Raw genomic sequence first — 16,531 nt, forward strand, 5'->3', positions numbered from 1 at the left:
TCAATGAACTGAGTTATATCACCTCTCCTCTGTCTCAAAGAGGATTTTGGTCATTCTTTGTCCAGTGTCTTTAGCAGTGTCCAATGCAGCCATACAGTTTCAATAGTTGTCATGCTGCTGAAACTGCAATGTCGCTTACTTGTGGTGTTGGTTTATGCAATAAAGGGTCCTCCGCTACGCTGTAACCTAAGTCTTCAATTCTACACAGAGCCATAAATTGGTCATATTCCAGCTGTCATCGGGGAAAGTAGCAAAGTTGACCTGGGACGCTTTATTACTAAAAGTGAGGCACAATATATGGATACTTTATGGGTTCCACAACTATTTTCTAGTATTTAAATATCCCTGAGGTTGACTGTCTACTTGTAGAGGTTTGGCAAAGTGCTATGTTTACAGTTGTTCCCCACTTCTAAATTGTTCTCAAGACACTAAACTGTGTTGCTCAGTTGAGAGGGTGCACATTCATGCTGAACAGCCTCCAAAGCTCTGAGTGAAGTGGAGTGAAATGGAGCTGTGAATCAAGATTCACACCTCCATTCTCTTTCAAGAAGAAGCCCAGTTCCCATCAAACAAAAGTTGGTGAAAAGTTTGCTCAAACTGTTAGTGCAGTACTTTAAAGCTTTAAGGTGGGAGGATTGACAGACCCCATATAAAGGAGCATCAAAGTCTAAATGTTTGGGAACTGCGAATCCTGAAGCAACTCCTTAAAAAAACCAGGCGAGCACCCATACACGCCTCCTTCCAGAAGGTATTGGATGTCCACAGGAATCCAAGTCTCCCCTCCTCCCCTTGAAAGGACATATTTGACAGGGCAGAGCCAGACGGAGCTCGCACTCCAGCCCAGCCTTCACTGCGGCACAGACGCCCCGGACCTGCTCCTCTTCCTCTCCTCCCTCTTGGACGTTTTAGTTGGTGCTGCTAAACAGCAAATAAGCGACCATGGATGCCATCAAGAAGAAGATGCAGATGCTCAAGCTCGACAAGGAGAATGCCTTGGACAGAGCTGAGCAGGCTGAGTCAGACAAGAAAGCAGCAGAGGACAGAAGCAAACAGGTCTGCAGTTCTTTCGTTTTTCTTTGACGGAAATGTAAAAAGTATAAACTTAAGTGGATTGACTTCCAAATGTGGATTATTTATTTTCTTGGATAACCCATATTAAACATGCATTATTCTGTTTATTTTGGAAGCTAATCCGACCCAGCAGTTTGAATGACTGGTGATGAAAATAAAGAAAAAGATGCGAAAAGTTATGGAAAACTACGTTTAAATGTTTTTCGTTTGAACTCTTTTGCATGCACGTGTAGTTAGAGGACGATATAAGAGAGATGGAAAAGAAATTGCGCACTACAGAAGACGAGCGAGATAAAGTGTTTGAGGAGCTCCAAACTGCTGAGGAAAAGCTGCTGAGTGCAGAGGAGACTGCAACCAAGGTATCTGACTGTCTAAAGTGCATGAGCTTCTTTAACTCCTTTCTTCTTTCTGTCTTTCCCCTGTCCTGTCCTCTGCGTCTCTGCTCCAAACGCGCACTTGCGCCTCCGCGCGCGCTCACGCCACTCCCATCTTCCTGCTGATCACCCCCCGCCCACACACACACCCTGAAACTATCCTGACACAAAAACCAGCTGGAGGACGACTTGGTGGCCCTGCAGAAGAAGCTAAAAGGAACAGAAGATGAGCTGGACAAGTACTCCGAGGCTCTTAAAGATGCCCAGGAGAAACTTGAGCTGGCTGAGAAGAAAGCCACCGACGTGAGTATGGATGGGATTCACCGTGGCACCCTCCTTCCATCACGCTGCCTGACCTTTTCACCCTCTCATCTGTCAGAGAAACGACAGTTTCACACCATAGAAATAGATTTAGACAACTGAAGCTGGCTTTATCAGCCCTTTTTAGGATAAAGTGTGTATTTAAAGCATTGCGACTCACAAAAAAACACGCTTTATCCTAAATAAATATAAAATTATGCTAGAGTTACTATTAAACTGTCGTTTCGTGTTATTTAAAGTCACATGCACAATCACTCACAGTCCAGCACTATAAGAAAGTCATGGTTAAAATGTAATAACCCAAATAACTCAGAATATTTTCTGTATCCACCGCCCAATTATTTAACTTTTGTCCTCCTTCAGGCCTGCACAAACTAAAGATCGGGGATCTTTAGTATATCTGTATCCTATAGCTGGTACAGTCTAATAATGTGGCTACTTCCTCAGAACTCCGACAGTCAGCGCCAGGATAAATATAGCCCACTCCTTTATATGGTCAAGTTAGAGCTCACATTAGCGCGCTGCGCTTTTTCTCCCACAGGGAAAGAATAATAGTTTCCTATCACGATGCGTCAAAAAGCTTTCTTTAAAAAAAAAAGACAGTAAAAGAAACAACTAAAAAATGTAAGCATTGAGGGTTTCCCACGTTTGGATGTGGCCTAGCGGACTATGTAAAGAATTTTAATTTTAGCTTTTAAAGGGTGGGGAGAAAATCTGAATAGGAGTCCAATTTATGACAACATGTGGGATTATGAGTTGTATTGCATTGAAACGGAGATGTTTACTCCAAAAGTCAATCAGGTTGCAGTGTGTCTCTATAGGGGGAAAACCCGTTGTAATAATCTCTTAATTGGATTACAAAGATGTTGTCGGGCCAAAGTCTGTCAGAGTCCAAGTCCTGTGAGTTTAAGTTTACTTGAGAAGTCTTTAATTCTTAAGAGGCTTATAAAATCAAATCCGCCGTTTTAGGTTGATATATACAGAAATTACAATGTTTAATTGTTGTTTTTATTGCGTGGTACTTTTCATACATTTGGATGTGGTTTCAAACTCGCAGCATGTAATTAGAAGGTTCAGTGAGGATGTCAGCTGTTTGGGAAAAAAAGTGTAATACTGGGTGTTGACCAGCAGAGAGCAATATTGCTCTTTTGAGTTAATTTAGCACAAACTGGGTGGGTTTAAAAATAAGTAGCATTGTTGCATTTAATCAATTTACTCTCCTTTAATTTTATTATTTTATGTTACAGAAGGTCAAGGTTTTAAAAATGTCAGTAATAACTGTTTCTGAAATGCATACTTTTATAGTTTTAGGTGAAATCTGCTGCACTTCCTGGATTAAAAAAAGAAAAAACTGGCAATGCTCAGCGCGTCTCCAGAAAGCGTGCACTGTCAAATCTGAACGCGCAGCTTTCTGCACCATCAAGGACGTCATTCCGTTTCTTCCTTTCAAATTCTCAGAAATAGACGGCAGCTCAGTGTGTGTGTTTTTTATATATATATTTATATTTAGTATATTGTTATACACGATGGCTGGAGTTAGTTCGGTGGATGCAGTCAAACGAAAGATCAGATCTTTACAAGAGCAGGCGGACGGAGCTGAAGAAAGAGCCGAGAGGTTACAGAAGGAGCTGCTTGAGTACAGAAAAGCCAGGGAACATGTAAGCGTGATTCATTACCCTTAATATGTATGAAAAAACGTGATTTACGCGCTTGTTTGTATGATTAGACGGAGCGACAGCAGGTGACATTTTCTTTCCAAACGCACCACAGCTCGGAAATCCGAGCTTTACCGGGTGTCGCCTTAGTTTCTTATGGGTTTTGACAGCCGGCTGCTTCGAACCGAGTCTGTTGTTGATGGTTTTAGGCCGCTGACGGTGGAGCGGTTCAGTACTAATGGGTTGGACCGCGGTGTTGCCTCATCTCCTCAATGATGATGCTCGTAACGGTCTCTCCGTCAACCCGCTCTACGAAATTCGGGGTTTGCGGTCAACGTAGCACCAAGTCAAACATGTCACTTTTTTTTAAATCCAATTTTGAAACACCAGGAAGTGGGAGGTAAAATGTGGCAACATTTTCGGTTCTAAGTGTGTGCTGTCAAGCTTTTGTGCTTTGTCCTTATAAGGACAGTCGTTTTTCAGAGCTGCAAAAGACAAGAGCGCGTAGCAGAGCGGAAAAAAAGTATGCCGCTTCTGAAAAGTTTGCTTTAAGTGTGTCACAGAACAGGTGAAAATGCACTTTGTCCTGTGCATACTTTTCAGCATTCTGCAGATAACAGAATGAGCTAGAAAACGCTGCTGTTTTCTGCTCAATGCAGATTTTTTTATGGTAGTTACCCACCTGCTGAGCACACAACAGAAAGCAGAAGTGGCATTAAGTAGCAGTAAATAGAAGTTTCCTGTGGTATTTTCACTCCTTTCTACTTCAGCATTCAGGTGCTGAAACAGTTTTGAAAATCATGAGCAGACATTTTTTGAACTAAAATGAAAAGTACCCACCAACTAAATTGACATTAGTCCTCCTTTAGCTGAATTTAGAAAAATAAACTTGTTTAAAAGTTTGGATAATCCAAAATGCTTCAAACTTTTTAGCAATAAACACATTACCTATTTCATGTGAACTGGCCTACATGAACTCCTGCTTTGAAAGCAACATTTCTAAGAGCTGTTATACAGTTACATGTGCATGACTGCTTTTGGATGTCTTTAACCACTTTGACTTGTGGGCCACAAAATGTCCTAAAATTTGTCAGAAGGGCAAACTTAAAGAAATGCTGCGTTCATGTGCTGTTAGAAGGATCAGAAAAATACCTGTCTGACTCAGAATGCACACATGAATGTCAGAACAACAACAAATCTTCCAACACTACATGAGTGCAAGATCATTTTGTGCACCTAAACAAATGATCCTGCAGTGTATGGTGCACCAGCGCCTGAAATATGGGGGGGTGGGGGGTGTACATGAGAAATTGTGCCATAGAATTAGTGACATAGAACTAATAACACACTAAAAACTCCATAGCTAAAAATAACCCAAAGTGGGTTATTTTAACTCAAGCAAAGAATAGTTATTTGTGTTAAAAGGAAACCACTATAACTAAAAAAAAAAAAAAAAAAAATGTTCCAAAAACATGTCCCAAGAGGAATAACCCAAGAAGAAATGACCCAAGTTTATTAAGAGTGTAAAAAAAATGCAGGATTACATTGTCCCACCAAGCCTAAAACACTGGCTCAAATAGTTACATTTCCTGCTTGCCTTTTTAGGCAGATTGTGTGTGAAAGAATTTCTTAAGTCTCCTCATTTTTAACTTTTCTCTCCCTAGGCTGAAAGTGACGTCGCTTCCCTTAACAGACGTATCCAGCTGGTTGAGGAGGAGTTGGATCGTGCTCAGGAGCGTCTGGCCACTGCCTTGACAAAGCTGGAGGAGGCTGAGAAAGCTGCTGATGAGAGTGAGAGGTGGGAGGTTTTTATGTATTATTCTTTTTCCTTATGGCCTATACTGCAACATAGGCTCTCAACCTTTTTTTGCTTTTTTAAATGAATAAAAAACAATCTCTGGAGATCAAGTTTTCCTCCTCCTTGTGTTCAGATTGGTTATCGTTGGTCCTAATCTGGGTTAAAGCTAACCTTTAGGCAGTCAGTCTTCAAATATTATGCCATCTTTTTTAAAGTAGTGGAACTCTGAGTTTGAGTTGACTGAATATTTAACATTTTTCCCTGCCTTGGGTGAGACCTAGTGGTAAACACAAATGATCTCTGACTCATGCACCCTTAAGGCAAAATGAACGTAACTCTTCACTTGTGCTGCTCTGCAGCTGAATTTCTTTTTTTTTTGCTTTACTTTTTTTTTTACTTGGAGGAGAATGTCACAAGTGCACAGGATTCAAACACACAATTCCTAAAATTCCCTGACTGTCTGTTTCCACAGAGGCATGAAGGTCATTGAAAACAGGGCCATGAAGGATGAGGAGAAGATGGAGATCCAGGAGATCCAGCTGAAAGAGGCCAAACACATCGCTGAGGAGGCCGACCGCAAATATGAGGAGGCGAGTTTTTTAGCCGCCAGCAAGAATTGCTGATGGGGAATCTGCATCTCCATGACTTACAATTCCATTTTCTAAGAACTTTCTCTTTCTTATGTCATGCAGTTTTAAGTTTTTACTTTCAGAACAAGTTTCTACACATACTTTTGTCCATACTCAGTCTTCACACATAACTTTAGGCAAACAAACTGTACAATATGTTCTGTAACTGTAAATGTAGGTGAAAGAGCGGGTCATAAATATTAACACTAAACGTTGTGCGAGTTGTTGTTTAACACGTGGTGTGCTTCACCTAAAGGTGGCTCGTAAACTGGTCATCATTGAGAGTGACCTGGAGCGCACAGAGGAGCGCGCTGAGCTATCAGAGGGGTAAGAGGTTTCAGCTTTTTTCTAAATCAGCACCCACACGTGCATGAAACAAATTTCAGCTCTGCACACTAACACACAGAGCACATTACTGTTTCCGTGTAAACAGCGGACCGTGTGTTCTTACTTTTTGTGCTGATTATTTGCATGCTCACCACGATTTGAATGGTTTTTGGCTTGCACACGCGTGCCCCGCCCACTAACAGGCGCGCTCGGAGAGTGGAGGAGGAGCTAAGAGTTTTGGAGCAAAGCCTGAAATCACTAAGCTCCACGGTTACCCAGGTACTAAAGCAAAACTAACACACTCTTTTTAGAAGCTGTTGTGATTCTTAGTTCTGCTGCCTCTTCTTTACTTCTCCTGCTGGCTTCTTTCCCTCTTGTATTCCAATGATATCCTGCCTGACGTTGCTTGGCGCTGTGCAACAATTCCATATTTGAATGTTAAATCAACCCCTAAATTATAGTTTGCCGTCACTTTCCTGCTCTGTTAAGGTACCTTTAGAGATGTCGGGCCTTCCTTCTTGTTCATTCCTGGTAGTTATTATCTATTTTGTTTCCTCTCCCTCTTTCTCACCATCCATCATCCTTTGGATCTGTATCTGCTTATCCGTCCTTGTTGCCCCTCCCATTGCCCTTCTGGGTGTCCTTGGCAACCTCTTCCTCTTGTCTAAAACACCAGCAAATGCTCTGAGCTTGAGGAAGAGTTGAAAACTGTGACCAACAACCTGAAGTCACTGGAGGCCCAGGCTGAGAAGGTACGTGGGGCTTTCCGGGCCTCCGCATGCTGTTCAATTCCTCCTTCTTCCTGGAGGATTTGATGGAAAAACCGAAATTATCAAATTGTCAATTTTTGTTTTAGGTTTTTGTCCATTAAAATTCCTAGAATTGAATTTGGCGCTGTCAGGGAGTGTTTGTGACACCTTGTCATTGTGTTTTTTTTGTCCCACAGTACTCACTGAAGGAGGACAAATATGAGGAGGAGATCAAAGTCCTCACTGACAAGCTGAAGGAGGTACGGGCATCTTTTGGATTCCAGGGTCTGATGCTGCTCTAATACAGTTCCAGTGTTGGACTTAGATCTGTTTGTGTCCTGCAGGCTGAGACTCGCGCTGAGTTCGCTGAGAGATCAGTAGCCAAGCTTGAGAAGACCATTGATGACTTGGAAGGTACGTCATTGGTGTTCTCTCTTTGCGCTTTAATTTAAAAAAATATATTTTGTCAGCCTTTGTTTTCTGGTGAGTACTCTGTTTTTTTCAAAGGTCTCACTTAAGCTTAGTCCTTTTTTTAACAGATTCATTTCTGTTTTGGTGATTTCATTAAATCCTTTGATTATTTGGGAAGCAAAAAAGAACAGTTTTATTTGCTAACAGTAGGGTTAGGTGTTGACTCATTCCTCAAGCAGAGGAAGAGATAAAGACCAAACACACATGGCAGATTCCTGACTGTGCTGAGGAATTTGCACAAACATTTGTGGCACTTTTCTTTTATTCTGTCCTTTGATATAAAAAAAAATCCCACTGAAACTTTGTTTCCCACTCAGCTTTGTTTTCAACTTTTCTGTCTTCTCTTCCTCTTTCTCCTGCAAATGTTTATGGATGCCTCCCCTTTCACCTCCTCGTTACTCGCTCCACCCACTTTGCCCTCTCCGTCACCGCACCTCCCTTCCCTACACCTCTGGCACACCAATAGATGAGTTGTATTCCCAGAAACTGAAGTACAAGGCCATCAGCGAGGAGCTGGACCACGCCCTCAACGACATGACTTCCATGTAACTTTCCTCCCGCTGCACCTGTCTGTGTCGTCATCAGCCTCCTCTGTGACGTCCCCCTGCCCTCCCCTCCATTGTCTCTACTACAGCTTGTTAAACTCAGACGTTGCATCCATCCGCCTTGTCACATCATTTCTGAAGACATTTGATGTTTGAAAAACAAACATGAATGTCGGATGTAACTGTTTGACTTGGTTCTTCTCATACCCCTGAGACGCGTCACTACTTGGATCAGTGTTATCTATATGTGGAAGCACTGAGGTTAGGCATGAAGACATGGGCTTAACATTTTATCGCAAAAGTGATCCAATTAAAATGCATGAAGGAGGCATGTTAATCAATCAATGATCCAATCACTATAGATTTATAGAAATTCTCATACAAGTCCTCTACTAATCTGGTCTACTTCTGTCCAGAAGAAAGGCCCTTTGTTGTGGGGATTCATTTTGTCATGACACCAGTTGTAGTTTAGCATCTCTGAGGTTGGGCCCCCAGTTTTGCTAAACTTCTTTTCCGCAAGTCATTTTTATGTGGGAGATAAAAGAAGCAGTCCTGCACTTTCCTTCCTCCAAATCATGTTTACCCTTCACAATGCATTTTTCATGATGCATTGGATTATGGTGTGTTGCGGTGCTCATCTCATATCTTTATAGCTCCCTCACCGATGCCCCCTGGTTTACTGTGCTTCTTCTCTTCCACACAGATAATTTGTTTACACCTCATCAAAGACGCCTCCTGTGGGCTGAGCAGCGTCTGTCTGCTCTCTCCAACCTTCTGTCCACTCTGCCTTCCCTCTGTGCTTTGCCTTTCTTTCCTCCTCATGCCCGTTGCATCCCATCACTTGTACAGAGTCCTAGAAACTTTCTGCGTTGTGTAAGAAATAAACATCCTTCCTTCTGTGTAAGCTGTATCTCCTTATTCTGTCCCTTTTTACTTTCTTTTCAGTGTCTTCTTATTTTAGAGTGGTGCTAATGATAACTGGTATTTATTTTATTCATCACATGACAGCCTTAATACCCATATACTTTCTCAAAGTATCCAATTGTAATTAATGTCATTTCAATCTTCACATATTGTTCTATGGAGTTGAGGTATTAGAAGTGTATCAATAGTGCTTTGGGCAGAAAACCCTTGAGCAACAACAGGTGCTTGTCTGAAAGCTGAGCCAAGTATTTGAGAAAGAAGCATGCATGCTCTCTTTGACATGTAGTGTTGAGAAAGTGATAACTAACTGGAAGGATGTTAGAGATTAGTGCTGGATAGGTATCTGGAAAACTGGTTCAAAGTGGTAGTTTGAAGACAGAACAGCGTGTCTGAGTTAAGGAGCCTCATTCGGTTCTGGGGAAATCTGGACAATTTGACAGTCAGTGATTTTAAAAGCAAGTGAGCTTTGTATTATGGATCATATTTTGTCAACAGCATTAATAAATTCACAATGGCAAACTGCAAGTGTATTTTTTTTCCCTAAACAATGTATGCAATTTAAGACCCAAAAATTTGGAACTAAAAGATTGTTTCTAAAATACTCATTGGAATAACAAATCAAGCTTAGCTTTTCCCCCCAAAATTCTTTGTTTTTTCATGATTTGTTCTTGGAAAACTTACCTTTTTTCTTTTATTACTAAGTGCCAAAGCTTAACCTATATTCTACAGAATAATGAGACAGGTTACAACCAAATACTTATCATGTTGCAATGTTTGGAGCATTATTCCAAGTGAAAAACAAGAACAAATATTCTTTAAAAATTACTCATTTTCAAGATTTGTTCTTGGGCAGGTAAGTTTTAGAACAACAAGCTCCTTTTTCCTCTGATTATACTTCCTGTTTGTGTTTCATTTTGCTTCCTGGCCCCTAAAGACTGTCAACATCATGGGGGGAAAAATCACCTCCCAATGAGTCAAGTGTGTAGGGTTTTAAATATGGACTAAAAATATCAAATAGTTTTAATACTTATGCACGGCTAGAAATGTTTTGTTACTGCTGATTTCAGGGTTACCAATTTAAAACTGCTAACGTGTCACCTTACCATTTTAACCTCTAACAGATGGAAATGCTCAACCCTTTTTTTTGCATTATTATTGTTTTTATAGAGATTGACTGATACTGTGCATGATCGCTTGCATAACATGATTGTGTTTTGATCCTCCGTTGCCAGTGGTCTGCTGGTTGAGTTAAAAATTAAGCAAAGACCACTTTTATGTAACCAGTTTGATTATTAATGAAAACTGACTAACTGACCCATGTGTGCATGCTTGTAGAAGATTAAAATGTCTTTATTTGGTGTTCTAACAGAGAAACTGTCACAAGCTAAAGAAGAGAACATCGATATGCATCAGATGTTGGACCAGACTCTAATGGAACTGAATAACTTGTGAAGTTACAGCCTGACCCTGCACACATTTATTGTTTTTTTTTTGCACCTTGCTTACTATAAAACCCTATTTGTACCTTTGACAATATGGGAAGAAAAGGACAACCTGATAAAATATTCCAAGATGCACGGTCCTGCCTTTAGCGAAACTCAGCTAGTGAGTTAAATTATAAGCCCAGCTATTTCCTTTTATGAAACCTTATGTGAGAGACACCATGTTTGTTTTAGGCCAATTTTTATGTCTGCCTTTTGCAGTCTTTGCAGTTGCATTTTGGGTTGTTTTTTTACATGTCCTTTTCTAAAATGACATGTGCCATTGTGCAAAAATCATTGTCTGTATTTTGCATTGAAGCTCATCTAATGCACAAAACTCCACCTCCATTAACAAACAAACCAAAGAACAAAGTGTTACTCCTTGTACTGCAGTGCATATAGGCTTGGTTAAATCAGACCGACCATCAACTGTAAAAGCCTGTGCCTGCCAGCATGTACTGTATACTGGAGCTCCTGTGTCAGCTGTGTGCATGACAGTAAACAGAGTCTAAATGTGCTTTTAAACCAAGGTTCTACTTGTCTACATTTTGTCTATTATCGTTTCAGACAATTGGTTGTGCAATGTTTTAGCTTTGTTGTGATTTAGAGGTTTCAAATGTTCCTCATATCTGAACTGTAAAAAAATTCTGAATATTAATAAAAGCATGTTTTGAAAGTTTTCTAATTTTGTTTGTCCTCATTAAGAGTTTTTTATGCATTGCTAAACTAATAAACCCTGCATGAAAAAATGACTGTTTATTACATCACTTACAACTTAATAATCATTAAAAATTAGGCAGTATACTTTACTTTTTATATACTATATACATACTGTAAACTTAAAATGTTCAAAGTGATATTTTTACACTCAAGTACACGTAACCCTTGTGCTATCTTAGATGACCCCACCCTTACATTGACGTGTTCTCCCTACCATGGCAAAGGTGGATAAAGGTGGAAAGATTTCATGCAATTCATGGACACCAGTGAAGACCACAAATCATTGCAGAAAAAAGGGTCAGAGCACTGTCTAGTGGGTCTAGATGACCCAACGTTAAAGTGCCTAGGATAGCACAAGGGTTAAAATAAACTTCAACTGCACTACCTTTTGCTAAAGGGAGTTTAAAATTAAATAAAAATATATTATCTGCTTGTCACAGGTGAGAAAAAGTATTTATCTAGAGACGTGAAAATCTTTAATTCTGTACATAACGTAATTTTTATTGACTGAGGCATTGGTGGAGCTAGAACATTTGGGGGGGGGGGGGGGGGGTAGAAGGGTGGCAAATGACACCTGACTGGAAGCCTGGATAGGTCGGCATGCACAACACAAATTTAGGGGCTCAAGATTTATTATAAATAAAATTCCCTGTGTCACTTGTATTAATGTATTTGTGATTTCTTAATCTTTGTCAATAATGATACTATATTGACTCAAAAATTGGGGGGCAAAGCTGCCCCCTCTTGTTCCGCTGTAGCTCCGCCCCAGGACTCAATTTTTTAGTAAGAAAATAGGCCAACATTTAAGTACTGATATCGCTCAATAAGTCTAAACCTAATTTCATAATCCCTCAGATTTAAAAATATGGCATTTTAATTGTGTAACAATAATAACAATTATTATTATTATTGGCATAGCTTAGCTTCCACTGACAAAAACCCGTGTTGAACGGATCTGGGTTCGACTATTTTGGTCTTGCTCGGAGGCATAAACAGGAAGTTGATTGTCGAAGCAGCAGCAACCGATTAAAAACAACGAAAGCAATTTTCCCAAAATGTCCCGCTTGTTCTTATCGCGTCGTTTCTGTGGCAGATGCTCAGCTTTACTGCCTCTCGATTGCAGTTTAGGAACGCGCGTGAGCCTGCAGGCAAACGTTGTAACTCTCACACAGAGACGACTTCTAGTAGCTGGACGATCGGTGCTGTTTAGAAACCAGTCAAAGTCGAAGGTTTGGATGATCTGTGGGGTCGGTGTTGGAATCGCTTTAGCTGTGGGACTCCAGTACGGCTCGTGCGATCAAACAGTTGGAAAGCCTGCTGACACTGATCGGTTCAGGGGCGCCATTAAGGTCAGCAGAGAGCTTTTGGAGCGGATAAAGGTAGGCACAGAGGTAGGACTGACTGTTGACTTGTCTGTGTTGTGGTGACGTGCACGTCCACCTGTTTTTCTAATAATGTGTCTGTGATTTCAGGGTGAGGTTGGAGCTCCTGGATTGGTGGTTGGGGTTTCTGTGGATGGATCTCAGGTTTGGAGTGAAGGTTGGTGGAGACCATGGACCAGACAGTCAGACAGAATCATAGCAGAACATTTGCAGGAGCAGATCTATGCTCCTGGAGAGATCTCCATCTCCACCAGTTAATCAGCAGCAATGACATCTATCAAATTTCACAGAATAAGTGTTTTCGTTCAAGGCTCAGGATCCAGTGCTGCATCTGCATCCAAACATGTGATCTAATGTTTCTTTTAAAATGTTTGCATGTTTGACCTCTAAAACTGTGTTCTATCCTGCCCCACAGGTTATTCTGGTTTATTTTAGGGTTATCTTAAGTAGGTAAATTTGACATTTGCATCCTTTATTCAATACACAGGGCTGGACTCATCGAAGAATTGAAGTGGGACATAAAGGGCGAACATTGTTTCATTTCATCCTCATAGGTGTCGTACTTTAGCAAACTTTTTTACTTGGTTATGGTTGATTGTATACAAACCGTCTCCATGTCCTCTAAAAGGCATACCTTAGGAAACCTGTCTTGCTTTACCAGTTTCTACAGACTGCTAGAGGCGGCACAAGCATTTCACTTTTTTCTTTCCGTCTGCGCAGAGTGAGTCGGTCTCCATTCTGCTTCTGTGTTTAGTGAAGTCAATGGTCTGAACACAAAGGGTGGACGCATGAGTGGAGATGCTGTGAGGTTACAAAACAGAGCTGCTCTCTTTGCTCCTGTTCCTGTTCTTTCGTGTTGTTGCACTCTTTGTTGGTGCTTTTTTGAAGCTTAGGGTTTAGGGAATAAAATAAAAATGTTTGCAGAAAGAATGCTCACCCACAAAAACCTAATTTCTCGGTTAAACATTAAACTCAGAGTTCAAACCTTCATTCACAAGGGTAGGTTTTATTAAGAGCATGGCTTTTTTTCCAAATGATTACATATTACTGATGCTGATTCTTCTTCCATTAGAAATCACATAAAGGAGCCATCATTCTATAAATTCCCCCTCTTTACACGAGCAAACATCCTGTATAGTCTTCCAACAAATATTTTTAATAATCATAATCAAAATAGTGAAACATTATTCACATCAGAGACAAAGAGGTCCTAAAATCAAACCGTGATGCCCTTTACAGTTGAGCACTTTACCATCTCACAGATAAGTCACATTATTCCCGATATCTCCCCAAAGCTCAAAGAGCAAAAGGAGAAGATAACATTAAACTGTGTCATAAGCACATGTTAGGTTTATCAGTTTAAAACTCTGTAAGTAGATGTAACATTTACTGGCAGTGGGCAGAAAGTGGGGATACATCAGTGCAAATTTAAGGACAAAGCTTAGTTAAAGTCAGAGTCCCACTATCTGTCACACACCTAGGTGTGCGAAATTTGTTCTCCGCTCTCTTCATTAGTTTGGTCACTATTATAATTTTTTTATTTTTTTCCTGTGATTCAGGGCTCGGTTACGCTGATCTGGAGAACCGTGTTCCATGCACTCCAGAAACGGTGATGCGAATTGCCAGCATCAGTAAACCCTTCACTACTGCAGCTGCCGCACACTTGTGTCAAGAGGGCAAACTGAAGCTGGACGTTCCTGTCCAAGAATACGTCCCAGAGTTTCCCCAAAAACACTTTGATGGAAAAGTTGTACGTCAAATAAAATTCTATCTAAATACGGCTTTAAATAACAATGTTTTTTTTTGAATGTGTGTATACATTTCTTTTCTTTTTCAGGTCACTATAACCCCTCGTATGTTGTTGTCACACCTCAGTGGTATCCGCCATTATGAGAAAGATTTCAACAAAATCAAAGCAGGCAAGGCAAAAGCTAATGAACCTCTGAGGAAACCAGTGAAAGAGGAAGATGAGATGGAGAAACACAAAGAACAAGCAACAACAGAACACTGCCATAAAGGCAAAGATTCTGCTCAGGCTCAAAAGAAAAAAGAGTTTGAGCATGAAGAATATTACTTAAAAGAAAACTTTGAAAGTGTCACTCAAGCACTTAACCTGTTTAAAGATGACCCGCTGGTTTTTGAACCAGGTAAAGGAAAAAAGAAAAAAAAAGTTGTGAAATTTTCCACTTTGCTTCTCTTTAAAAAGAAAAAAAATCCTCTTACAGAACGATTGTTTTTCAACTCACAGGGAGCACGTTTCTCTACTCCACCCACGCCTTCACGCTGCTCAGTGCCGTCATAGAGCGTGCTGCTGGCCAGCATTTTCTAGACGTCATGATGAACATGTTCCGTGAGCTGGGAATGCTCAACACAACTCCTGATGAGAACGACCGCATTATTTACCGCAGATCCAGGTAAGGTGTCATCCTCAATTAAAAGCCTTAAGGTTTTTTTTCCAACAATTACTTTTATGACACTTATGAATATTTTTTAATGTAAAACTTCAAAATCTTCCTTCTAGATTTTATCATCTCAACAAAAAAGGACGTGTTGTGAACAGCCCTTATGTGGACAATTCCTACAAGTGGGCAGGTGGTGGTTTTCTCTCCACAGTGGGAGATCTGCTGCAGTTTGGGAATGCCCTGCTCTACAGCTACCAAGTGGCCCATCTTAAAGATGCTGAAGGCCTTCTTCCCGGCTTCCTTAAACCCAAAGCTGCAATTGAGATGTGGACTCCTGTTGACAAGACGGAGCCTGGCTGGGACAAGGATGGACTGTACGCACAAGGCTGGCTCGTAGTGGAGAAGCTGCAGAAATATGGCCAGTGCAGGAAGCGCAGGCACTATGTGTCACACACCGGAGCAGCTGTGGGGGCCAGCAGCGTCCTCCTAGTGTTGCCCAGTGAGGTGGCAGATCAGAACCCCGTCCCACCCCGAGGAGTCGTGGTCACCATCGTCACCAACATGCAGTCTGTGGGACTGAACACTACAGCCCTGAAAATTGCACTGGAGTTTGACAAAGCACGAAACGCTACAGATTAATGTCTTTTATTGTGCCAGTTTACATTTCAGTGTTTGACACACATTCATTTTGAGGCCATTTTTTCAAAAACCCGTCTTGTGTTTCAGGAAATAATTTAAATATATTTAAATGGAGGAATTTTATGTAAACTAAGTATCTCATTTTCAACGGCAAAGGTGATTTTGCAGGTGTCATACTTACATTTTTTCTACATGCCAATTTCGAAATGCACGTTTTAATGTAAATACATTAAAATGGTCCTGGTGTCCACTACAGTTGACATTCATTAAACGCCTGCTGTTTTAAAGCAGAAAACATGAAACTTTTTTCAGATCTAACATGTTTATGACCAAGAATATATATAATTATCATGGTAAAGAAAGGAATAGATACATCATATTTGACTTGCCTTTCACCTTTCCATAAAATGAGGTAAATGGTATGGCAGCCATCTTGGTAGAGGTAAAACTTAAAGTTCCCAGCATGCAAACTCATCACATCACTGGAAAGCCCAGGATGTCCTCTACAGAGTAGAGTAGGATTTGGAAAGGTATCCCTTAATTCCTTAGAAATATACAGGTAAACAAAATGTCCATTAAAGAGGACATAAATGACTGGGCCTGGTCTCAGGAGGATATACAGTATTCCCCTGTATTTGCAGGGAGACACCTGTAAATAAAAAGAATGTGCAAGTATTTTAAAGCTTCTGAAACATTTTCAGCATTTTATTGTCAATTTAAAGTGAGTAGGACAATGTCGCTCCAAAAATTGTCAAATTTCAAGAATTCGATTATTTTCAACAGGCTTTATGAATTAAGCGTCGAAGATACAATTTAACTAACTATTGTTTTAAAAGTATTTTGTACACCTCTAACAATAGGAAATCTGTTTTGTTCAAAGAACGGTGAAGCTTTACTCATATTTCCCTGGAACATGTAAGGAATCTCTGCTGCTACTAGATGGAGACAACAGCAAAGAAGTCACCTGTGTTGAGTTTTAAGGTCAAACTTGATTTTAACAACAAATTTTTAATAAATTAATGAATGAAACCAAACTTTAAATG

General features: G+C 40.5%; 2 protein-coding genes across 13 annotated transcripts; both read left to right on the forward strand.

Annotated features, from left to right (window-relative positions):
* The first annotated feature begins 762 nt into the window (after positions 1 to 762).
* Positions 763 to 10,990, forward strand: tpm1 (tropomyosin 1). 11 transcript variants are annotated; one of them, XM_023955804.1, is made up of 10 exons: positions 763 to 1,053; positions 1,623 to 1,748; positions 5,086 to 5,219; positions 5,692 to 5,809; positions 6,105 to 6,175; positions 6,852 to 6,927; positions 7,122 to 7,184; positions 7,269 to 7,338; positions 7,862 to 7,940; positions 8,644 to 9,383. In XM_023955804.1, the coding sequence occupies exons 1-10, from the start codon at positions 940 to 942 to the stop codon at positions 8,645 to 8,647; spliced, it is 855 nt and encodes a 284-aa protein (XP_023811572.1). In that variant the 5' UTR covers positions 763 to 939; the 3' UTR covers positions 8,648 to 9,383. The 11 variants fall into 11 exon arrangements, with proteins under 11 accessions (XP_023811572.1, XP_023811575.1, XP_023811573.1 ...); XM_023955806.1 differs by lacking the exon at positions 1,623 to 1,748 and adding an exon at positions 1,305 to 1,430 and having other exon boundaries at positions 813 to 1,053; XM_023955807.1 differs by lacking the exons at positions 7,862 to 7,940; positions 8,644 to 9,383 and adding an exon at positions 10,234 to 10,990.
* A 994-nt stretch (positions 10,991 to 11,984) lies between these two features.
* lactb (lactamase beta) lies at positions 11,985 to 15,786 on the forward strand. Of its 2 annotated transcripts, none has more exons than XM_011476119.3 (6): positions 11,985 to 12,444; positions 12,538 to 12,604; positions 14,007 to 14,197; positions 14,285 to 14,594; positions 14,696 to 14,861; positions 14,969 to 15,786. In XM_011476119.3, exons 1-6 carry the CDS (start codon positions 12,121 to 12,123, stop codon positions 15,486 to 15,488), a joined length of 1,578 nt encoding a protein of 525 aa, XP_011474421.1. In that variant the 5' UTR covers positions 11,985 to 12,120; the 3' UTR covers positions 15,489 to 15,786. The 2 variants fall into 2 exon arrangements, with proteins under 2 accessions (XP_011474421.1, XP_004069693.1); XM_004069645.3 differs by having other exon boundaries at positions 12,015 to 12,456.
* Positions 15,787 to 16,531: the final 745 nt, after the last annotated feature.

This window comes from Oryzias latipes, chromosome 6 (assembly GCF_002234675.1).
Source record: "Oryzias latipes chromosome 6, ASM223467v1".
Classification (NCBI taxonomy): domain Eukaryota; kingdom Metazoa; phylum Chordata; class Actinopteri; order Beloniformes; family Adrianichthyidae; genus Oryzias; species Oryzias latipes.